This window comes from Lethenteron reissneri, chromosome 8 (assembly GCF_015708825.2).
Source record: "Lethenteron reissneri isolate LAM-NWPU_2019-01 chromosome 8, ASM1570882v1, whole genome shotgun sequence".
In the NCBI taxonomy this organism is placed as follows: domain Eukaryota; kingdom Metazoa; phylum Chordata; class Hyperoartia; order Petromyzontiformes; family Petromyzontidae; genus Lethenteron; species Lethenteron reissneri.
Genome location: NC_083786.1, coordinates 7,993,737 through 8,019,346, shown reverse-complemented (window position 1 = coordinate 8,019,346; position 25,610 = coordinate 7,993,737). Strand labels below are relative to the sequence as shown.

At 51.4% G+C, this 25,610-nt stretch overlaps 1 protein-coding gene across 1 annotated transcript in view; it reads right to left on the bottom strand.

The window, feature by feature from the left end:
- Positions 1–25,610, bottom strand: part of BAG5 (BAG cochaperone 5) — a 37,510-nt gene that overhangs the window by 6,735 nt on the left and 5,165 nt on the right. Inside the window, exons 2-5 of the mRNA XM_061580782.1 lie at positions 21,264–21,443; positions 3,414–3,701; positions 2,235–2,382; positions 465–1,357 (exon numbers count right to left, since the gene is read on the bottom strand). Of these exons, the coding sequence (XP_061436766.1) occupies positions 465–1,357; positions 2,235–2,382; positions 3,414–3,701; positions 21,264–21,443 (1,509 nt within the window). The remainder of the gene's footprint in view (positions 1–464; positions 1,358–2,234; positions 2,383–3,413; positions 3,702–21,263; positions 21,444–25,610) is intronic.

Here is a 25,610-nt window from a genome sequence, read left to right as displayed (position 1 = left end):
CAAGACACGTGATGTTGATTCTAAATGTGGAGGGAAAAACCGAAGGTCGCGGAGAAAAATACAAGCGACCACGGGGAGAGAGAGACACGGAAACTCCACGTATACAAAACGAGATGGGGTTGGGATCGAACCCACGACCTCATGCATACCAGGCTAGGTCGTTAACATCTCCCCACCAGGGCGCCCCCTCACTTACACCCGCTCACCCGCTCAACCACTCACTCACCGACTCGCCCTCCCACTCACATTCTCACTCACCACACTCCCCCAAGTTGGCACCAGCGTGTTTCTAATTACGGCGCGGCTAAGGAGTAACGGCGAGCCTAATTATCTGTCGCGTTTGTAATTGGATAATGCCGACGTGTGCGCGCGAACGGGTGGCCCCGCCAACGGTATCCGAACGTTCCCTTCTGCCCCCGGCGAGACCAGGGACCCCCGGGGTGGGCGGGCGGGCGAGGAGTCACCTGCAGTATCGCCCTTTCCGCCGGGTGCAGGGGCGACACGGGCGACGAACGTCCGTCTTCTCCCACCGCCGAAGGCGCCGCCGCCTGCCTGGCCCTCCCCTCGGCCACGGCTCGTCGCAGCTCCGTGTGCGCCAGCAGCCCCTGCACCTCCAGCACGGCGCGCCGCCGGCCCTGCCGCACGTACGGGTTGCGCCCGCTCTCCACGCGGTCCAACCGATCCATGAGCGCCAGCAGGCGGCGCTCGGCCCGCGGGATCAGCCGCTCCTCCTCACCCTCGTCGTCCTCCTCCTCCCCCGCCTCCTCCGCCCGTTCTTCCGTCTCCCCCCCCTCCTCCTCCGTTTCCTCCTCCTCCTCCTCATCGTCTTCCTCCGCCTCCGCCTCGTCGTCCACCTCCCCGCCCCCCGTGGCCAAACCTCCGACGTGTTTGCCGCGAGCCTTCGACCCGTTGGACAGGCGTCGGCGACGAGCGCGCCGGAACCTCGGCGGACGCGGCCCGCCGTCGGCCACGACTCCCGCCGCCGCCGCCGCCGTCACCACCGTCGTCCTCATCGGAAGCGCCAACAGCAGCCGCTTGATGTCCTCGGCCTCGGCGGCGACGCCGCGGATCTCCGGCAGGGCGCGGTGACCCTGCAGGGGGTCACGTGGGGCCCCGTCGCTGGGGTCGTGGGCGCCGCGCGTCCACGGCTCCACCTGGCGCAGCAGGAGCTCGGTGCGGGCGACGGCGGCTCGCCGGCGACGCCGCACGTCCTGACGGCCCTGCGCCTCCACCGAGTCGAGGCGCAGGAGGAGGGAGGAGAGCGCGGAGGCGAGGCGGCGAGCGCGGGCCGGGCACAAGCTCAGCTCGCCGCTCAGCAGGGAGAGCAGCACGTCGGTGCGGCGCTCGCTCAGCTCCTCTGGGGTGGCGGGGTGGGGGAGGGGGGTGAGGATTGCGGGGGGTGAGGATTGCGGTGTGTGTGTGCGTGTGCGCGTGTGCATGTCAATGGACAGTAGGGGGCGCAGGTGGTGCATCTGCCTGTCATCTCAGTCGGTCAACCCGTGGCACCTGGGCCTGTCCCGTGACCTCCTGCCAGCGGGCGTTCGACACCTCACGTGGCCTTAAAAGTGCACATAGCCTGGCACAAGCGCTGTGCTGGTGACATCACCGCCACTTGGTGGAAAATGGCGGTGGTTGCTTTTGTTGTTGTGTCAGCAGAGTGTTTCATATATTAATCATTCATAAATTGCAAACTCATTTATAAATTGAAAATTAATTTCTTTAGAATTACTTTTTATGTTTAGTTTGTTGTCCTTCCGACACCTCAGATTAGCACGGTTGGCTACGTACAGTGCAAACGAAGTTCAACATACATACAATGTGTGTTGGGGGTAACGGTAGTAAAATAGTGGTTAGCGCGCTGCGTTACGAACCCGGCGATTTCTGATTTAAATTCCCGCACACAGCCACCAACACCAGTGACGATTATCTGAACCGGCCCTTGGCCTCCCCTACTCTCAAATGAGTCCCTTGGTGCGGTGTGTAAACATCGCCACTGGGGAGACAAAAGCGGCCGGGCGTGGTGCTGGCCACCCACCCCCTCGTGTGCCGTGCCGGCCTTCGTAGGTGCTCGCTAACAGCACTTGCCCCAATAGTTCTGTTATGGCTATACTGGGGATCTTTGTCTTTGGGGTGAGGGTAAGAGTGCTAGTGCGTGCCACTGGGTGGGGGGGAGTGGGGGGGAAGTGGTGGGTTTGGGGGTGGGTTGGGGGACCGGGGTGGGGGGGGGGCTCTACCCGTGATCTTGTTGAGCTCTGCGAGGGGGGGCCCTTCAGGTTCTACGAGGGGCGCCTCCTCGGCCCACGCCTCCACCACCTCCTGTACGGAGAAGAGGAAGCTGACGGCGTCGCTCCGCTGGACCCGCAGGCCCTCGCTCCCCTCCGTCTGCCACAACCACAGCAAGAAGCACAACGACAGCATCAGCAGCAACCACAAATAACCACGTCGCCCGAATAACCGTGACAACAACCACAACGGCCGCCACGACGACAACTACAAAGACATAGATCCCCCGTATAGCCTTAACAGACTGTTGGGGCAAGTGCTGTTAGAGAGTAGCACCGATGAAGGCCGAGTCGACCTCGGGGAGGCCCAGGACAGGTTCAGACAATCGCCAGCTGGCGTTGGCCGTGAGCGGGAATGGAATTCGGGTCACTTGGTTCGTAGGGCGGCATGCTGACCGCTACGCTACCGCCCCCCACAAGTGCAACTACAACCACCGTAACGATGACCACCACCATGACCACGGGCACCGCAGCATCTATGACCGTCACCACAGCAACCGTGATGGCAACGTCCACGGCCGTCGGCGTGGGTAACGGCAAACACGGCAACAGCAACGACCATCACTGCAGGAGCTGATGGGTAGCTTGCAGACATAAAGTTAGGCACAGGTGCAAATAAGCGCTGCGTTTTGGTATAATAGCGGGGAGACAAGGGAGAGAACCATGCTGTAGGTGAGCGGCAAGAGTATTCCTCTCCAGGAACACATTCCACAATCCACTCCAGAAAAAACGTGAACACATTCCACATTCCAAACTCCACACTCCACACTTCACTCCAGGAAAAACGTGAACACATTCCACACTCTACTCCAGGAAAAACGCGAACACATTCCACTCCAGGAAAAACGTGAACACATTCCACATTCCACACTCCACTCCAGGAAAAACGTGAACACATTCCACATTCTACTCCAGGAAAAACGTGAACACATTCCACATTCCACACCAGGAAAAACGTGAACACGTTCCACATTCTACTCCAGGAAAAACGTGAACACATTCCACACTCTACTCCAGGAAAAACGTGAACACGTTCCACACTCCACTCCAGGAAAAACGTGAACACATTCCACACTCTACTCCAGGAAAAACGTGAACACATTCCACATTCTACTCCAGAAAAAACGGTACCTTGATTCGGCACACTTGCATCATGGCCTCCTGGAGCTGCTCCACCAGGGCCTCCTCGTGCTCCCCTCCGTCGCCCACCGCCTGCACCCACTCGCTCGCCCGGCGCAGCACGGCGTGGATACGGGCCGCTCCCCGGGTGTCGTCCGGGCTCGCGGGAGAAGCGGAGGAGGCCGCGCCGGTGGAGGAGGAGGAGGCGGCGGCGTTTTTGGCGGAGGTGGTGGTCGTCGGACCAGGGCTCCAGGCGGCATGGGGCCGCCATTCAGGAGCTTCGCACATGGCCTGCCACAGCTGCGGGTCGCGACAACGAGAAGCAGGATGGAGTTTGGGGAGGGGAGGAGAAGGACGGGTGAGAGGAGAAGGGGGGAGGGGAGGAGGTTGGAGGAGGAGCAAGAAGAAGGATAGTGTTAGTGAGTCGCACCTATGAAGGCCGGGTGGTCAACACCACGGCCGGCCGCCTTTGTCTCCCCAGCACTGATGTTTACACACTGCGCCAGGTACTCGCCAAAGACCAAGTCGACCTAGAGGAGGCCCTAGACCACTTTCAAATAATCGCCACTGTTATTGGTCGCGAGCGGGTATCCACCAGCTTCGTAGCGCAGCGTACTATCCACAGCATCATCGCAGCCCACACACACACGGAAAGCACTTTTCGGTCTGTTTATCAATTGTTTGTTTCATTATTAAACTGCTGCTGAGGAAGTGAACCGGGTGCCTCGGGCTTTCAAAGCATTGAGTTGGCACGGCTGCATCTGAATGCGCCCCGCACTCATTACACACCAAGTGCTTGCCACAGATTAACCACAATATCTTGCTGATCTCGTTATAAGGAGCACAAACCGTCAAGCGAGCTCCGGCCATCCTCGCCCGCTTTCGGATGCGCTTCTGCGGCCGTCTGGAACGCTCTGCCCTCCGATATTAGGAAGCCGCTGGAGCTATGCCCTTTGAAATCATCATCTAGATTGAAAACTCATTTGAATAGAACTGCTTTTTGTGTTTAATTTGTTGTCCTTCCCCCGCACCTTACATTAGCACGGTTGGCTATGTACGGTGTGAAAGAAGTTCTACATACATATAGAACTAAACTATTTAAACATCGTTTTTTTTATTTTACCAAGTAAGGCCCACTTAGCTTTATAGCTCTTTTTCAGAAACCACCTGGCCACATATGATAGCCTAACTAAGTGGCTTATCGTATGGAAATTTATAGCAGCCAAATACTCTAAACGCGTGTTTCTAAATGTGGAGGGAAAAACCGGAGGACCCGGAGAAAAATCCACGTGACCACGGGGATAGAGAGAGAGACACGCAAACTCCAAATATACAGCAGCAGGCGTCAGGATCGGGATCGAACCCACGACCTCCTGCATACCAGGCAAGGTAGTTAACATCTCGCCACCGTGGCGGCCCTAATTGTAGACTAACTGAAACCAGGTTCTCGAGTGTAAAGGGTTAATGGTATCAGCCCGGTCACCGTTGACTGCGTAAAACAAACCCGTCGCATTTTAATTCATGCCACTTCTTGCGACCCAGACACGAACACAACGATTTGACAGAAAATCAGAGGGTGGAGGAACACCGAGATGAATCTCACAACCTGGTCACCTACCCATGTAAGTTTGTTCTCAACACAATACACTGCACTATTTTTTTTTTATTTTACCAGGTTAAGGCCCACTTAGCTACACACAGCTCTTTTTCAGACACGACCTGGCCACAAATGATCGGCTTGTCGTCGTGTGGAAATTGATAGCAGCGTTCTCCCGATACGGTCGTAAAAACCTACGGAATTACTTAAATAATTGAACGGCCAAGCCGGGTGACATCGGTACGGCCGCGGAATCCTCCGATCTTATCTGTGGGCCAGTTTCTTTCAAGCGTCATCTCCCTCGTACGCTTGCTGGGTTTTCTCCGGGCCCTCCCGGTTTGGCAAATTTTCGCTCAGTGGCCAAACCATTCGGCGTGCAGCAGCAGCAGCAGCAGCAGCCTGAACAAAAAAAAATATTCTTCAAAGTCGGCGAGGCTTTTGCTGCCAGCGACCAAAATCCCCCAGAATGCGCCCCGATCTCACTCGGAACTCGGGAGCTGAGCAGGTAACGGAGTTGTGGAAAAGAGATGCTTTTATATCAGCTCATCGGATTCTTCCAGTATAAACACAGATTCTGGATGTCATCACAGGCAGCTGCGGAGGGCTGTAGTGGTCATCAGAACGAAGTGCAGAAACAAATTAAGCGTTAAATTGTACTTCTATGCTGCCCACCCATCAGCAACCCGGCAGGCAACTGACCAGCAAATGATGAAGCCACAGTCAAATTACCCCCTTCCCCCCACGTCACGTGATCCGGAATCTCGATTTATCCCGGAAGAATCCTATGAGCCGCAAAGCTCACAGACGCCCAGTCGGTTTCACAGATGTCCAGGAGACCCGCACAAGGTGCGGGCGAGGCCCTCATCCAGCAGCGGATTGACGCGCATCAATCGTGACTGCTCCTCCACATGTCAGAAACCAAACGCCAAACCACCCGGTGGCAACCTTCCCCAAAAAACTCCGCCGGGCGCGCTCAGTCGAGTCCGCACAGCCCACGGTGCCGGGGTCTGGGTCGCCACCTTCACCAGCGCGGCAGCCGATCAAAGGAAGCCCGGGAAAGCGGCCGCAAGACACCAGGAAAAGTGCGGAGAGAATCGCGAAACGTGGAGCAGCGCATCGCGAAACGTTGAGTTCATTGCCAAACGTGAACTGGAGGGCGCGTCGCGAGCCGTAGGGCGCATTGCGAACCACAGATCGCATTGCAAACCGTGTACACCTTTCTAAACCATGGACCGCAGTGTAGACCACAGAGCGCATCGCAAAAAGTAGGGCGCGTCCATGAACCACAGAGCACTTCGAGAACTGCAGAGATCATCGCGAACTGTAGGACGTGTCGCGAACCCCACTCGCCAACATCGCAGATTTAACGGAGGCAGCAGAAGCAGCCGTCGACTGGGCCTCACCTGAAGCTGCCGCGTGGCTCTCACGCTTGTGACACAGATCTCTTAAGTCGCTGCTCACTTAAAGTCGTACCCGAGACGAGGAAGAGGAGTTCCGCGGACCTATCAGAGAAGGGATAGCGGTCACGCGCGACCGCATGGAATGTGTGAAGTGTATCTCAAATACATCACCATGAGCTGGTCGGCGTCACTGCACAAACTCCCAAGGGCGTCTCTCCGAAAGGGGCGTCTCTCCGAAATGAATTGAAAAAAGTAAATTTGAAAATTTAAATATGGATTTTCAAAAGATCGTAGTCAACTACAACCCCTTTGTCATGCCACTGCTTATAAACGCCCCCCACCCCCCCCCCCCCCCTGTGTTGCGGCAGTGTCGGGGGTTTGTTTGGGAATACTTCACCGCACTGGGGTTTGGTAAAGAGGGGAGAGCCCCAAGAGTGGTTCAGAAAACATGAAGTTGATGACTACACGTACAAAGTACACGTACATGTTATAACTACACGGTCAACGTACACGTACAATGTAAACGTACACATTATAACTACACGTACACGTACAATGTAAACGTACACGTTATAACTACACGGTAAACGATCCCAGGACAAGATAATTATATATTTTAAGCCTGGGCTTAAACAATCTTAAAGAGCGATTTTAGTCTGACCTCATGTCAGCTTACCATAACTGCATACCAGAGCAAACATTACCATTACTCTATTTATGGTAATTACATTAACTTGATGATTAAACGTAATAGTTTTCGTTCCAAAGGCACCTGGGCACGATAAAACAAAGACACACACAAACGTACTACACTTACACACACTCAAACATACAATACCACACTCAAATACACATGCGTATACAAGTCCACAGACACACACATTAACACACACATACAAATGAACATAAATGCAAATGAAAGCACACACAAACAGAAAAAGACACATATGCACACAATAAGCTTGTGGACACAATCACAAACACAAAGATCCCCCGTATAGCCTTAACAGACTGTTGGGGCAAGCGCTGTTATCGAGCACCTATGAAAGCAAGGCACAGCACACGAGGGGGTGGGTGGCCAGCACCACGCCTGGCCGCCTTTGTCTTCCCAGTGGCGACGTTTACACTGTACCAGGTACTCATTTGAGGCTGAGTCGCCCTAGGGGAGGCCCAGAACCGATTCAGATAATCGTCACCGATGTTAACCGTGAGCGAGAATCGAACTCGGGTGGCCGGGTTTGTAGCGCAGCGCGCTAACCGCTACGCCACCGCTCCCCACACACACACAGACACACACAGACATACACACACACACATATACACACAATAACACAGACCCTACAGAAAAAACCCAACCTCCCCACCATCCCTTCCACACACACACACAATTAACACGCTACTGCAACCCACGCACACATCCAAATATGCAGGCCCAAGCACAAACACACACTCCTACTCCCCGTACGCTAACCCAACACGCGTCAAAGGCTCACTGGCAGAAGCTCACGTAGCTGGGCGCAGCTGCTATAGGTTAGTTCGACGAGACGAGTGCCAGATGCAACACCTGTGTGCCAGGTTGCTTGTGCTTTAGCCGCCCGGCACTGTGCTCGTTGTTGTGAGTGTTGCTCCTCCGTCCGTCGTTATTGTTGGGAGAGCGACTGCCTCCTGCTGCCCGTTAGCATCATTTACATACCTCCTCCGCGGGTTAACAGTCATCGCAGAGTCAACGCAGCTTTAATTCCTTCTGCACCTCATCAGCCCATTTCTTCTCTAGCCCGTGCTGTGCCCATTTAGCCCCCCCTATCCAGTCAAACAGAAGCTGCTTTGGGCATGCGGGCTGCATGACCCAGCCAACGCAACCTTGCCTGCCAAAGGAGCTCCCTGATGGGACTGAATCCAGATATTTAAAGAATCTGTGAGCTCCTCACAATCCAACCTGGTTAAACCCAGGACAAACCACAAGCAGGTCAGTCTGAATGTTTCAAGCCGAGGCAGATGGCCCTGTAAAGGGGCCCAAGTTTCGCAAGCATAGGAGCCAGAGGGGGCCATGCTAGTTGCTGAGATCCGCAGCTTTGGGCACCACGGTGGCAAGGAGATGTTAACTACCTCGCCTGGTATGCATGAGGTCGTGGGTTCGATCCCAACCCTGACACCTGTTGTATATTTGGAGTTTGCGGTGTCTCTCTCTCCCCGTGGTTACGTGGATTTTTCTCTGGTTTTTCCCTCCACATATAGAAACATGCATTTAAGAGTATTTGGCTGCTATTCATTTCCACGCGATAAGCCACATTGTTGAGCTATTATTTGTGGCCAGGTCAAACAGCTATGTAGCTCAGTGGGCCTGACCTGGTTAAAAAAATAGTTTAAGCTGCAGCTTTATTGGGCGTGGACATGCCAGGCTGCTTCCATGTACACGGCGAGTGGATAATGCCGCTCAGTGAGACCTCTGCCGCAAAACCGGAGCTGGGTATGCGCACACTCACTGCCCAAGTATGGGAACTCCTTGTATCTGCTTCATATGGATATCCCTCTTGTACAGCCATCAAAACATCGTCAAGAAGGTTTGTCAAAATAATTGGTAAAGTAGTGTTGGGGCCAGAGGACAATCCATGTCCATGTCGCACCCCAAGGTGAACAGAAAATGGCTTGGACTCGTGGCTACAAAACTTTACAAGCGCCTGTTCACAATGAAAGTCCTTAAATATCAAAAGCTGAGGGTCTGGGACCCCAAAAACACAAAGAACAACTCCAAGTCATGGCCTCTTTATGATATCACAGACATTGCAAGTAATAAAACAAATGAAAACATAATCAATGAACACACAGACGCCAACACACGTGCCCACACACTAGCATACATATTAAGAAACATACACGTGCATAACACACATATCCACATGCAAACTCATGTCCACACGTACCCACAATAACATATACTCAACAACAACGACCGCCATTCACCACTAAATGGCGGTGATGTCACCACGGCGCTTGTGCCATGTTCGGTGCTCTTTGAGATGCACTTTGAGACCACGTGAAGTGTCAAAGGATTGCTGGAAAGGAGGTCACAAGACAGACCAGGGTTCCATGGGCTGATTGACCGAGATGGCTGGCAGATGCACCAACTGTGCTCCCCATTGCGCCAACTCTCAGCGCTTCAGCCACCCGGCACTCCACTCGCTGTTGTGAGCGTCGCTCCTCTGCCCTCCATTGTTGCTGGAGGGTGACTCTTTACAAACCTCCTCCACAGAGGCTGACCTTGACACTGCTGGTACAAGTCAACGGCAGGTCGCATGTGCGATTAGCACACGATTGACTACGGATGGTGCGAAAGAAGTTCTACATATATACATACAAGTCCAATCAGCTCCACATCCTTCTGTAACCGCATCATGCCATACCCGTTTAGCCCCATCTATCCGGCAGACCAGAAGCAAGAGCACATGCCCACACGCATACCCAAAATACCAATGCACCCACACACTAACACATTCCAACTCACTCGGGCAGGTGTATAATTACATATCTGCGTGCCACACATTAAGTGACATTTTTTCAGCTGTCCTGTGCATTAACTCTTTGACGATTCGGTCACTCAGTCATTCTCAAGATTTCATTCCAAAAAGTAACTGCAGGTGCAATGCAAAGAGGTCATTATTTTCCAACACCAGATTCAAGGCAACCCAAAATTTCAATAACCAACTGCTCTCGACTCATACGTCAGCCCTATAAAATATCATCGGCCATGATCCATCCACTGCCAGATGAAGGCTTCCCCAAGCCGTCAACCATCTCTCACGGTCCGCGCGATGCAACTATCGATCAGGGACCCTGCACACGAACGGACTTAACTGATCGTTGTATTTTCAAATTCGCATACCTCGCACGTAGTGGAGAAAAAGAGGGAAAAATGATCGAATGTCGAATCGAATTACGACCTGCGAACCTTTGACGACTGGATCGATATCGGCAAAAGTAAGCAACTTGTACCTAGAAACCGCGGGACAGCCAACTCGATGTGCCTCAAGGTGGCCCGAGTTGGCCTGATTTCTCCCAGACCCTGAATTTAAAGTCACCTGGAGGTGGTAAAACATTCATTTTTATTGACATTTTCAAACATTTTCAGAGCCACTCCAGTCGCCGTGCGAGTTTGGCAAGTCTTTCCCCCGCAAAATGTTTACGTTCCCACACGGTACTCACACATGTCAAAGGTGAGGACCGCATCGCTAACAAAAAATGAACGCTGGTTGTCAAGCGATAGATTAGAAGTTAAATCGAATTCAAATGTTCCTGCTGCCTCCATCTATTTTGATCGTATACGCGTTTGACAATTGTCTTTTTCGCCGGGGGCCAGACTTCTGACCTCACGTCGTCAAATAAAATATGGAAACGCGTTTTGGTTGGTTGGGACGGACAGGGTGAGAAATTAACGAGTGAGAGGAAGACTCAAGGTGGTAGAAATCCCGGAGAAGTTGAGGTAGAAATGGCTGGTGTGGTTCGGTCATATTGAGAGACGACAGGAAAATTATGTGGTCAGAAGGTGGCAAGTGATGCAAGTGGAAGGAAAGAGATCAAGAGGAGGGCAGAAGAGGTGGGGGGGGGGGGGCGATGTGGTGCGATCGGACATGGTGTTTCCGAGGAGCGGAAAGAGAGATGGCGGAGGAGAGGGCAGCGTGGAGAAGGTTGCCAAGGACAGTGGACACCCCTACGTGAGTGGGACAAACACGTGGAAGAAGATGTTGGTTGGGACGACATCCCGAGTTCAAACTCGGGTTTCGTGGCTCATGAACACTTGGTGTAAGATGTCACTCTGATGATCAACATCCTCAGGTCATGATCAATCCACTGCTGGATCAAGGCCCCCCCCCCCCCCGCCCTCCCCAAGCTGTTGAAATCTCTCACGCGCCACTCTAAAATAGGTGTCGTGGTGGCGGGATGTTTACTACTGCGCCTGGTACACAGGATGTCGTGGGTTCGATCCCGACCTCGACGCCCGTATATATGGAGTTTGCATGCCTCTCTCCCCGTGGTCGTGTAGATTGTTCTCCGGCTCCTCTGGTTTTTCCCTCCACATTTAGAATCAACATGCGTTCAAGAGGATTTGGTTGCTATAAATTTCCACATGATGATAAGCCACTTCGTTGACCTATCAATTTGCGGCCAGTACGCTTCTGAAAGATAACTCTAAAAGCTTAGTGGGCCTTACCTTGGTGAAAAAAAAAAGTCTTAAAAATAGTTTAAATGACCTGTGAAATCTACCACGCAGCAGAAAATAAGCGTCATACCTGTTTGGTAATGCTACGTCGTTTAACATTTAAATCCAAGCATTCCTTTCAGCTGGCGTGCCAACAACCCACATTGTATTTGTGCCAGGGTACATATCATTCTATTATATAATATTAAACATAATAATTAACAGTCGGCCTTTGTCAATTCACTGCTTTAAGGTCATGTCGGTCATCATTGGGGTTGTTTGGCCATACATCACCACACTGGTCAATGCGGCTGAAGGGGGTTTTAGCGACGATATCACTCGCAACCGAATCAAACTCGGGTATTTATTATTATTACGCTTGTTTACACATGATAACCTCACTGGAGTCTCAAGATTATTTTCAATGCCAGAGAACCCAGAAGGGAAAACTCATTCACAACAGAGCGCGAGAGAATATACAAACTCCACGCAGAGAAGCGCCCAAGACGGGAATAAAACCTAGGCACCTTCTTGCTGCGAGGCACGAGTAACCATTGTACCACGCAGGATTGGGCCTGGATTAGTCCTTGGATGGGTGACAAAGACAAAGATCCCCCGTACAGCCTTAACAGACTGTAGGGGCAAGTGCTGTTAGCGAGCACCTATGAAAGGCCGGAACTGTAGACGAGGGGATGGGTGGTCAGCACCACCCCCGACCACCTTTGTCTCCCCAGTGGCGATGTTTACACACCGCACCGGGTACTCATTTGAGGCCGAGTCGACCTAGGGGAGGCTCAGGACCGGTGCAGATAATCGTCACCGGTGTTGGCTGCGAGCGGGAATCGAACTCGGGCCGCCACGACAAGGGGTGAGCCTCCGTGGTGGGGCGCAACCGAGAAGGCAGTGCAGCAAACACCTTCACTCACCCACCCTGACCAGCGTGGTGATGTACTGCTCAATAACAGCAGCGACCAGCACAGTTGTAGGGGAGGTCCCACCCTTCCCCCACTCATCCAGCAGTGGATTGGCGAAAGGCCTGCGCTGTTACTTGTGCCATGCAGTCGGTTAATACGATCACACCCGACAGATTCACTAAACACGCGTAAACGTTAAATTCGTTCATTAAACCTTCATTAATTGATACAAATCTGCTACGGATGTGTGTGTGTGTGTATAAACTATGGATGCCGAACAATAAACCGGTGAGAGTTTTCACAATCAACAACCGGTTCCGTAAGTCAAGAGCCAGAAATCGATTCCAGTGAAATGTTAGCAATGAATGCACCGTTTGTAACGTGCTAATGTGCAAATCGCACGGCCTAAGGGCATATAAACAACTGGTTATATCCATGGAAGAGAACGTTTCTAAAGGTGCAGCCACTGCAATTTCCATTGCTGGCGGAAAAGCCTCCTCCATCAGAGGGAGCTCTAGAGCAGCGGTAAAAAAAAATGCATAATGATCATAAATATAGGTTTGCTTAAACAAAGTAGTTGTGCTTATGTGCCCATGCTTAATTTGTGTTTTGATGATTTACCTTTAAAAAAACTGCCCATTTCTCGTATCCCCCGGAAAGGGCATCTCGCACCCCCAGGGCGTGCGTGCACCCCAGGTTAAAAGCCACTGTATTTGGCCTACTCTTCCCACCACTTTACCGCACCCCACACACAACCTGCCGCGCCGGGAGGTACAGGTGACCCCCCCCCCACTAACGACGACCCCCCCCCCCCCCAACAGTAACAAGCAAAACTCATATCTACGGACCGCCTAACGACTGCTACTGACGCCGAATCTGCGCATGTCATGCTCACACAATCAGCGCCATTGGGCGACGAGTGTGTGAGCATGTTCATGCGAGTGTGAGCATAGCAGAGGTCGCAAACGGGTTTTGATTCCTCACCCGTACCCGTACCCGTACCCGGCCGCACCAGGGTCGCAAACGGGTACCCGTACCCGTACCCGGCCGTACCCGTACCCGTACCTGGCCGGGTACGGGTATCGGGTACCCGATTGCGATCTCTGGGATGAAGCCATGTTGCAGGCGTGGGTGGGTTGATTCTAGGAACTTGAATTATGAGAAGAGACAAGATGTTAGGAAATTAGTGACAAACAGTTACTCACCAGTGACTCACGGCCTACCCGTACCTGTACCCGGCTGCACCAGGGTCGCAAACGGGTACCCGTACCCGGCCGGGTACGGGTAGCCGGGTATCGGGTAGCCGGGTATCGGGTAGGGTTCGGGTATCAGGTACCCGATTGCGACCTCTGAAGCATAGTCATGTGCACACTCGTCCATAGATGCGCTGCTTTAACTCTGCCGCCATATGCGTATTTGCAGTGGAGCCCGATAAATCTGCAGCCGGGCCGAGAGCGAACGCAGCAGCAGCAGCAGCGTCCCTTTCTTAACGCTCTTCACTTCTTTGCAAACATTTCTTCACATTTTAAAAAGTTTTCGCCTTTCGTTACTGCGTCTGAGCAGAGGAAATGTGATGTACGTGCAGAAAAGTACGTAGGGATTTTCAAACGTGCGTGTGTTGTTTTTACTTAATGTTTGTAAACGTTATGTTAAGTTAAAATAAATGTTTGTTCGGGTTATTTTCATTTATTTTCGTAGTAAATTTTGGTATTTTAATGGCAATGGGTTTCCAGGAACGGAACCCCATTGAACAACGTTGCGCCCTATGGGAGACGAGGCTTCGACTTACGACGTCTCCACTTAGCAGCGTCGTCCAGGAACCAATGAGGTCGTAGGTACGGGTACGACTGAAGCGGCGACCTCTGGCGATTGCAAAACCCCACGGCAGCCTCCTTTCGTTTAACTTGTTACATTAAAAAAATCGTACGTTTATTACAAGACATGCCTTGAAAATGTTGTGGATTTGCTCTACAACACACTTTTTGCTTACGTGACAAATCTTACTAATCGGCTGTGTCAGGTGGTGGCGGGTTCAACAACACATTTATATATTTACGCGATCTAACCCCCCAAAAAAACCTGTATTAAATACATGTCGTATATGCGTGGCAAATCGGGTTGTTTTTTTACCGGTTACGTAAAAGACAAAAATAACGAATTTAACAACATTACCCCCAAATGAATCATGCACTCACTAATTGCCTCATTTGAATAGTGTGCCCATGTCGTAACGCTTTACAGCAAACGCGTGGACCCCAACGCTTCACAAAATATTAGATGGAGAACAGACAACCCCCCCACACACACACATTAAACTGGGTTTGAGATCTCACCCAGGGTGTTGTCGTGTTTCACACTGGGCCGAGTGTGCGAGCACCTATTGCGTGTGGGACGCGGTGGTGTAGTAGCGGTCACGGCCACCAACGATTATCATGAACCGGTTCCTGGTCCTCCCCGAGGTCAACTCGGCCTCAAATGAGTATACCCTTGCGCGGTGTGTAAAAACATCGCCACTGGTGGGAGACAAAGGCGGCCGGGCGTGGTGCTGGCCACCCACCCCTCGTCCCGACCTTCATAGGTGCTCGCTAACAGCACTTGCCCCAACAGCCTGCACCTATTTGGGTGGCGTTAATTGACGTTAATTGACGTTAAATTGACGCCAACAATGACAGCCCGGTTGTGTCGACGGGATTCTCGGTGTCACGTGCCACCCCCCCCCCCGGCCGCCTTTGTTTTCCCACGTGCCGATGTACTGGTACTACCGTTAGAGACCTGCTCCTGCATGTCTTAAGGCCGAGGTGACCTAGGATGGACCCAGATTTTGATGGGGTAAATGCTGTCCAAAGCCACCCAAAGTTACCCAACACAAACACAGTACCACCACCAACACAACTTTACAACACGACCAATAATAACCACTGCACTAACATCCACTGTTACCACTAACATCATCATCATCATCAGCACGCCACTGTTAACATCACCATCGTAACAAATAAACTAAACACTGCCACCACTACTAACACGAGTCTTGTGACCACAACCACCACCATTGACAACATCACCACTCATAACCACCACCAACACCACCACAATGATACGATGATGTCGTCTATATGATCATGGAAACATCCTCAGTGGTGATTGTGATACAGTGTACATTATTGATTAACAATATTATTGTTATACGTGGTGGTGGTGGTGGTGGTAGTGGTAATGCTACACTCTAGAATATTCGGAAGATTTACACAGTACGTGATTTGACAGCTTCTACGAGATGATGATGCTGTAATTATTCTGGACAAATACAAAGACGACGATGATGATAACATCCAATGATAACAAGTTACCTGCCCAGTTAATTGGATGTCCTAGCTGATGATGATAGCGAGGATTTAGATTACAGTTATACCATTATATTATTCAGTACTGTACTGTGCACAGAACGCTACAGTTTAGTATATTAGAACATTTATGTCCGTAATAAAGACGCATTCTGCATGAATATTGAATTATCGTAGGGCTCTCGATCACCGTCACTTAGTTGATATTCTTGATAATAAGTTCCACAAAATTAGAATAAAAATTCTACGTGACATTAATGCATTCTTAACATCAATATTAAAACATTTAGAGCGACAGATGACGAGCAGTACACAATGTTGATACGTTGATACATCCCCTACAACTATATTATATCTAGTATAACATTTAAATAGCAGATGTTTGAATTATGACGACGTTTAATACAATTCTTAACCTTCTACGATGCAGTGTACTGTGGCGTACACGTGATAACGACGGCTAAACGATAACGAAACAACTTGATGACGATATTTATATAGAAGCGGTGAATATTCACTAATACATGATGATCATACGACAAAGTAAATGTTGTAAATATAAAGTGTAACGACTGTATACATGACGCTAGGTGATGGTACAGCAGCAATGGCATTAATGCTGCGCACACGTTAACTTATAGATGACGACGATGATGTAGACGATAAGTTCCTGATGATGAACTGATGGACGATGATGATAGAGATCATGTAGATAATGAATGTTAAACGATGTTAATGAAGTTAAAGACGACGATGATGATGATACATCCTAGATAACGATACAGTGCACAACTTACACGCACTGTAATAATTGTGTATGCTACACGAGTTTATAGACGCAGGACTGTATCCCACAATTGTGATTAGTGCCCTATATAAAGAGCTTATCGTAAATGATGATGATTATATAACGACAAGTAAGTACACGGTTGTACGAAACAGTTCCAATGATTACATCGCGGCAGTGATTGCGAAGACATTGGCAGCTTGCTGCTGGTGGAGGATGATGATGATGACTTCATCCAGCAGTGGACAGAGCATGACCGAGCTATGATGGTGACGACTGATGATGGTGATGATGTTGGTGGTGATGTTGTTGATGGTGGTGGTGGTGATGTTGATTTTGATGGTGGTGATGATGATGATGTTGATGATGTTGATGATGGTGGTAATGTTGATGGTGAGGATGTTGATGGTGATGATGATGGTGGTGACGTTAATGATGATGGTGATGTTGATGATGGTGGTGATGTTGATGGTGATGATGGTGGTGATGATGGTGATGATGTTGATGATGGTGGTGATGATGTTGATGATGGTGGTGATGATGTTGATGATGGTGGTGATGATGGTGATGATGTTGATGATGGTGGTAATGTTGATGGTGAGGATGTTGATGGTGATGATGTTGATGGTATTGATGATGGTGATGATGGTGATGGTGTTGATGATATTTACCTCCGGTGACGACGGGTAACAACAAACTGATGGCGACCGTCAGTAGAAACCCCGAGCGGCAATTATCGTGCGGCAGTGGCGGTGGTGGTCATTGACATTCCCGGCTCACGGCTCACATCAGTGGCGAATGAGATCCGAACGCCTCCCCCCCCCCCCCTGCTGCTGTAACAGGGCCACCTCCCCTCGTGTAATAACAAAGACAAAGATCCCCCGCGTAGCCTCGACAGACTGTAGGGGCAAGTGCTGTTAGCGAACAGCACCTACGAAGGCCGGCACGGCACACGTGGGGGTGGGTGGACAGCACTACGCCGGGCCGCCTTTGTCTCCCCTAGTGGCGATGTCTACACACTGCACCAGGGGGTACACATTTGAGGCTGAGTCGACCTAGAGGAGGCCCAGGGTAGCCGCGTTCTAAGCGCAGCGCGCTAACCGCTGCGCCACCGCTCCCCATCCGTGTAATAACACCCCCCCCCCCCTTACACACACAACCCGCATTGACCAGCGTGGTGAAGTATGGTCATGTGAGAAACACAAATTCTTGTATTCTCCACGACTGACAGCACACCGCTCCACGATTTAAAGCTTTCGTGACTGCATTGATTCATATTCTTGGTTCTTTCGGTAAAGTCACGTAGAAGGGAAATAATGAAATAATATTTTTTTTTACATAAGACTTAAAAAATAATGAAATGATAAAAATAAAACATAAGATAAAAAAATACGTATTATTTCCCTTCTACGTGACTTTACCGAAAGAACCAAGAATATAATAATGAAACAATAAAAATAAAACATAAGATTTAAAAAATAATGTTTTATTTTTATTATTTTATTATTTCCCTTCTACGTGACTTTACCGAAAGAACCAAGAATATGAGACAACACAAACTTTCTATTTAAACTCAATTACCCTATACAAGACTACGGGTAAACCATCCGGTTTGACAGGTATGCAGGAACATCGTCTGTACGTACAGTGTGGTCAATGGTAGAGAAACCTTTCTAAACTTCTGTACAAAGACCCCCCCCCCCGTGTTTATGTGTGTGGCCTTAACACAACTTGTGGGTCAATTGATGTTTGCGAGCACCTATTAAGGCGGGACACGATGGCCATCCGTCGGCGTGCTCATGTTAATTACACAATGCACCAGGTCTTAATTTAGGGCTGAGTCGACCTAGAAGCCAGGTGTGGTTCTTGTGACCTTTTACTGCAGCCTTTGTACCCCCCCCCTCCCGTTTAGGTTATCGATTGTTACAAAACATGTTAATACATACGTAGGGATCAATGAAACAAAGTTGTTGCTTAATTTGTTTTCGATTATTTGCCTGTAAAAAAAAATCTGGACATGTCTCACCGTCCCCCCAATGGGGGGCTACGTGCACCCCCCAGATTAAGAAGAACCACTGAGACTGACCTAGGCAGTACCCAAGGTCGCTGTATAAGATCATCGCCACCGATGCCAGCCTTGGAATCGAACTCAGATCGGCGGGTTCGCAGCACGTTAGCCACTGCGCCCACAGGCACCACCACCACCCACCACAACACCAACCCACACATCCGCCACGCATTCGTAGTGTCATATAGCTCGTGTATAACACGTGTGTGTGTGTCTGTGTGTGTGTATTAATAGGTGCTCGCTAACAGTACTGGCCCCGGCGTAGGCTACACACGCCACGCGCGGGTGACCTACAGCTCACGTTACTGTACCAGGCCACGCATTTTAAAGGGACATCACGAATCGCGACCACGTGACACACAAACTGAACCACCGACCACGTGTCACACACCACACCACCAACCACGTGACACACACTACCACCCACCACGTGTCACACACCGCACCACCCACCACGTGTCACACACCGCACCACCCACCACGTGTCACACACCACACCACCAACCACGTGACACACACTACCACCCACCACGTGTCACACACCGCACCACCCACCACGTGTCACACACCGCACCACCCACCACGTGACACACCGCACCACCCACCACGTGACACACCACCCACCACGTGACACACCACCCACCACGTGACACACCACCCACCACGTGACACACACCGCACCACCCACCACGTGACACACCACCCACCACGTGACACACCGCACCACCCACCACGTGACACACACCACACCACCAACCACGTGACACACCACCAACCACGTGACACACACTGTACCACCAACCACGTGACACACACCGCACCACCAACCACGTGACACACACTGTACCACCAATGCCGGCCGGCGCTGTAACCACCAACTTAGCCACGGAAGCACAACGACGATGGGACCACGCAGGCGTCAAGAAGACGGCCACCACCACGGCCACCACCGCCACCACCTCCACCACAACCGCCACCACCACCACCTCCGCCACCACCTTCACAACCACCACCACCTCCACCGCCACCGCCACCACCACCTCCGCCACCACCTTCACAACCACCACCACCTCCACCGCCACCACCACCGCCACCACCACCTCCACAACCGCCACCTCCACAACCGCCACCACAACCACCATCCCTACCACCACCGCCAGGCACCGGGAGCCCCACGGCACAAACGGCCGCTCGCGTCTCGTCAACGGCGGTCCACGCGCAGTCAGCACACAGACACATCACACACACAGACAGCACACAGACACAGCGCACACACAGACAGCACACAGACACATCACACACACAGACAGCACACAGACACATCACACACACAGACAGCACACAGACACATCACACACACAGCGCATACACAGACAGCGCAGACACAGCACACACACAGTCAGCACACAGACAGCACAGACACAGCGCATACACAGACAGCACAGACACAGACACACACAGACACAGCGCATACACAGACAGCACAGACACAGCACACACACAGTCAGCACACAGACAGCACAGACACAGCGCATACACAGACAGCACAGACACAGACACATCACACACACAGCGCATACACAGACAGCACAGACACAGCACACACACAGTCAGCACACAGACAGCACAGACACAGCGCATACACAGACAGCACAGACACACACAGACAGCGCATACACAGACAGCACACAGACACAGCACACACAGACACACACAGACACAGCACACAGTCAGCACACAGACAGCGCACAGACACAGCGCACACACAGACACAGCACACAGACAGCACACAGACACATCACACACACAGACAGCACACAGACACATCACACACACAGACAGCACACAGACACATCACACACACACACACAGACAGCACAGACACAGCGCATACACAGCACATAGCCCAATCAGCGCACAGACACAGCGCACACACAGACAGCGCACAGACACATCACACACACAGACAGCACAGACACAGCGCATACACAGCACATAGCCCAATCAGCGCACAGACACAGCACACAGACAGCACGCAGACACAGCACACAAACAGCACACAGACACAGCCCAGTCAGCGCACAGACACACACACAGACAGAACACACACAGCACACAGCCCAATCAGCACAGACAGCGCAGTCAGCACAGACAGTACACAGAGAGAGCCCAATCAGCACAGTCAGCACACACAAAGCACAGACACAGCACACAGACAGCGCACAGAAACACACAGACAGCACGCATACGTCACACAGACACAGACATCACACAGACACAGCACAGTCAGCACATACATCACACAGACACAGCACACAATCAGCACACAGACAGCTCAATCAGCACACAATCAGCACACAGACAGCACATAGACAGCTCAATCAGCACACACAGACACATCACACAGACAGCTCAATCAGCACACAGACAGCTCAATCAGCACACAATCAGCACACAGACAGCTCAATCAGCACACAATCAGCACACAGACAGCTCAATCAGCACGCAGACACAGCACACAGACACAGCACACAGACACCGGAGTGTGCGCATCTCACCTTCCCAGCCCGACCCGACAGGTAGCCCAACGATGACTCAGCCGCACTACGAAAACGTTCTCCAAAGTTCCCTCCTCCTGCCGCACCACCACCACCACTGCCACCACCACCACCACTACCACCACCACTGCCACCACTCCCCCCCTTGGTAGCCACCGTCTCCTCCTCTTCGTCCGTCACCTTCTGACGTTTCCCTTCTCGCCAATATCGTCTCTTGCTCTCAAATTCCCAGAGGAATTTCGCCTCTCTTCTCTCCTCGTCTTCGTCGTCTTCTCCTCCTCCTGCCCACCAACTCCTCCTCCTCCTCTTCTTCTTTCTCTCTCTGTCGGCCGTTGCTGCGGATTACCACCACCAGCACCAGCAGCAGCAACAACAACACCCTAGGGGTGTTAATACTAATGTGCGGCTGCTGCTGCTGTGTTTAATGCAGAGGGCAGGGACTTGCTGAACAGCTGATGTGTCAATAGGGGACACTGTGTGTGTGCGTGTGTGTCGACTGTATACGAGTGTGTATGTAAGTATACGGGTGTGTGTACGTGTGTATTTGTAAGTACACGTGTGTAGTGTGTATTTGTATGTGAAGACAAGGGTGTGTATGTGTACGTGTGTATTTGTAAGTACACGTGTGTGTGTAGTGTGTATTTGTTTTTAAATACAAGGGTGTGTATGTGTGTAGTGTGTAAGTACAAGGGTGTGTATGTGTGTAGTGTGTATGTAAGTACACGTGTGTATGTGTGTATTTGTATGTAAGTACACGTGTGTGTGTGTAAGTGTGTATTTGTATGTAAGTACACGTGTGTGTGTGTGAATTTGTATGTAAGTACACGTGTGTGTATTTGTATGTAAGTACACGTGTGTGTGTGTATTTGTATGTAAGTACACGTGTGTGTGTATTTCTGTGTTTAAGCCGGCCTTAATAGACACTCGTTAACACTTGCCCCAGCCTGACACAAAGGCGATACGAGAGATATTTGTCTATGCGTGTGAACACACTGTATGTGAACACACTGTACACACAGTATATGTGAACACACTGTACACACTATATGTGGATGTACACTGTATATGTGAACACACTGTATATGTGCACACTGTATATGTGTACACTGTATATGTGTACACTGTGTGTGGATGTACACACTGTATATGTTCACGTATGTACACACTGTACAAGTGTGTAGTATTACACACTATGTGCACACTGTATGTGTATGTACACACTGTGTGTGCACACTGTGTATGTGTGTATGTACACACTGTATGTGTGTGTTCACACTGTATGTATGTATGTGTGTTCACACTGTATGTGTGTATGTACACACTGTTTGTGTGTTCACACTGTATGTGTGTATGTACACTGTATGTGTATGTGTGTTCACACTGTATGTGTGTTCACACTGTATGTGTGTATGTACACTGTATGTGTGTATGTACACTGTATGTGTGTTCACACTGTATGTGTGTATGTACACTGTATGTGTGTTCGCACTGTATGTGTGTTCACACTGTATGTGTGTATGTACACTGTATGTGTGTATGTACACTGTATGTGTGTTCACACTGTATGTGTGTATGTACACTGTATGTGTGTGGCAAGCTGATACACGGAGGCTCGAAGTGGCCTGCAGTTTTCATATACAGTACGTCGTACTGCACACGTGAATGTATGTGCGTGTGTTTATATGTCTGTGTGTTTGTCTCTGGATACGAATGTGTAGTGTGTTGTAATGCTATCGAGGCCTAGTGTGGTGCTTGTGTTTTACAACAGAGTTAGTGTATGACTACTGTATATGCCTGTGTGTGTGACTGAATGCAAGTATGTATGCCTGTCTGTGTGACTATGTACGTGTGTATGTCTGTGTGTGTGTCTATGTATGTTTGTGTGTGGCTATGTGTGTGTGTGTCTGTGTGTGTCTGTGTGTGTGACTGACTGTGTGTGTGTGTGTCTGTGTGGTGTGTGTGTCTGTGTGGCTATGTGTGTCTGTGTGTGTCTGTCTGTATGTATCTGTGTGTCTATCTGTGTGTGTCTGTGTGTCTATGTGTGTGTCTGTGTGTGTCTATGTGTGACTGTGTGTGTCTGTGTGTGTGTCTGTATGTGTGTGTGTCTGTGTGTAACTGTGTCTGTGTGTGTGTGTCTGTGCGGGCAGGCTAACAGACCGGGACTTGCCGAGTCACGCAGTGGGACGCTGTTGTTGCACGTGGTGTATGTACACTGCGTGCACCTAGCCTGGCACAAGCGTTGCGGTGACGTCACCGCCACTTAGCTAATGGCGGCTGATGTTATATACAGTACTCTGTGTGTATAATGCATGCGTGTGTCTAACTGTGGGCTGTTGTTACGTACTCTGTGTGTGTATAATGTATGCGTGTGTGTACGTCTCTGTGTGTGTCTGTCTGTGTGTGTCTGAATAGTATGTGTACGTCTCTGTGTGTACGTCTCGTCTCTGTGTGTGTACGTCTCTATGTGTGTGTACGTCTCTGTGTGTGTATGTCTGTCTGTGTGTGTGTGTGCCTGTGGGCAGTCTAATAGGCCGGAGCGTGTCGAGACCTGCAGACAACGCGCACTGACACACCGCGCGGCGTGCTCGCCTCGGCTGACGTTAGAATTAATTTCTTGGTGCAGAGTCCAACCCCAGCCCCGCCCCTCCCCCCCGACCCCCTCCCCTCTCCCCTCTCCCCCTACACCCCCCACCCCCGCCCCTCCCCCACCACACCCGCCCCTCCCCCCTACACCCCCCACACCCTCCCCTCTCCCCCCACTACCCCATCTCATTCCGCCCCCTCCCCACGAAACCCACCCCCCTCTCCCCCCACTACAAAGACAAAGATTCCTCCCGCCCCCCCCCCGTGTAGGCTCAACAGACTGTAGGGGCAAGTGCTGTTAGTGAGCCGCACCTATGAAGGTCGGGGGTGGGAGGCCAGCACCCCCCCCACCACACCCACCACCACCCCCCCACCACCAGACCCCCCCACCACCACACCCCCCACCACCACCACCACCACACCCCCCCCGACCAGCACCCCCCACCACCACCACCACACCCCCCCCACCACCAGACCCCCCCACCACCACACCCCCCACCACCACCACCCCCCACCACCACCACCACACCCCTCACCACTATTACACCCCCCACCACCACAACACCCCCCCACTCCCCCACCACCACCACACCCCCCACCACCACCACACCCCTCACCACTATTACACCCCCCACCACCACAACACCCCCCCACTCCCCCACCACCACCACACCCCCCACCACAACCACCCCCCACCACCACCACACCCCCCCACCACCACCACACCCCCCCCCCACCACCCCCACCACCACACCCCCCCACTAATTACAGCCGCCCGTTCGCCACAAAAGTCTCGATGACGTCAATACCAGCGCCTGTGGCAGGCTAGGTGCACTCCGAGGCCGCGTGAATCGGAATCTCGACTTAGACTGGAGGAATCCGATGAGCCGTGAAGCTCTTTATCGCAGATCTCTCTGTCGGCGCGGAGCAGAACGTGACGACGACGACGATAACGACGAAACACAAACACCGATGGAGAGCGCAAGGTATCGGAATGGTGAACAAGTCACTGAAATGTTTCGATTTAAAGCTTTCGTGATTGCAGGGATTCATCTTCTTGGCTCTTTCGGTAAAGTCACGTAGAAGGGAAATAATAAAATAATAAAAATAAAACATAAAAAAATAATTCTCACGACGTTTCGGCCACAACGCAAGCAGCCGTCCTCAGGTGAAGACCAGGTCTGTCGGGTAGACAGCGTCTGACGCTGCTTGCGTTGTGGCCGAAACGTCGTGAGAATTATTTTATTGTTTTATTTGTATTATTTCCCTTCTACGTGAGTTTACCGAAAGAACCAAGAAGATGAAGTCACTGAAAATAAATCAACACTAATAAACCAAGTCCTGTATCTAAGTACGAACTTGCAAGGCACCCCCACGCCTGCTCCCACGCTCGCTACGCTATTTACCGGGTCGGTAAAATACGCTACCCGGCGAGTGAGTTGGAAGTTCGCTTTTGGCACCGCACCCGATGCGCCCGGCGGAATGCAGGTTGCCAAACGTCTCACGCCGAGACACGCACGGGCGTGTGCGTGTGTGTCGGTGCGTGTGTGTGTCGGTGCGTGTGTGTCGGTGTGTGTCGGTGCGTGTGTGTGGGTGTGTGTGTGTCGGTGCGTGTGTGTCGGTGTGGGTGTGTCGGTTCGTGTGTGTCGGTGCGTGTGTGTGTCGGTGCTTGTGTGTCTGTTACAGCAGAGGTGTAGGGAATTCCAAAAAGACCTACATCTCTGCTTTATTGACCTGGTCAAGGCCTATGATACCATCAGTAGG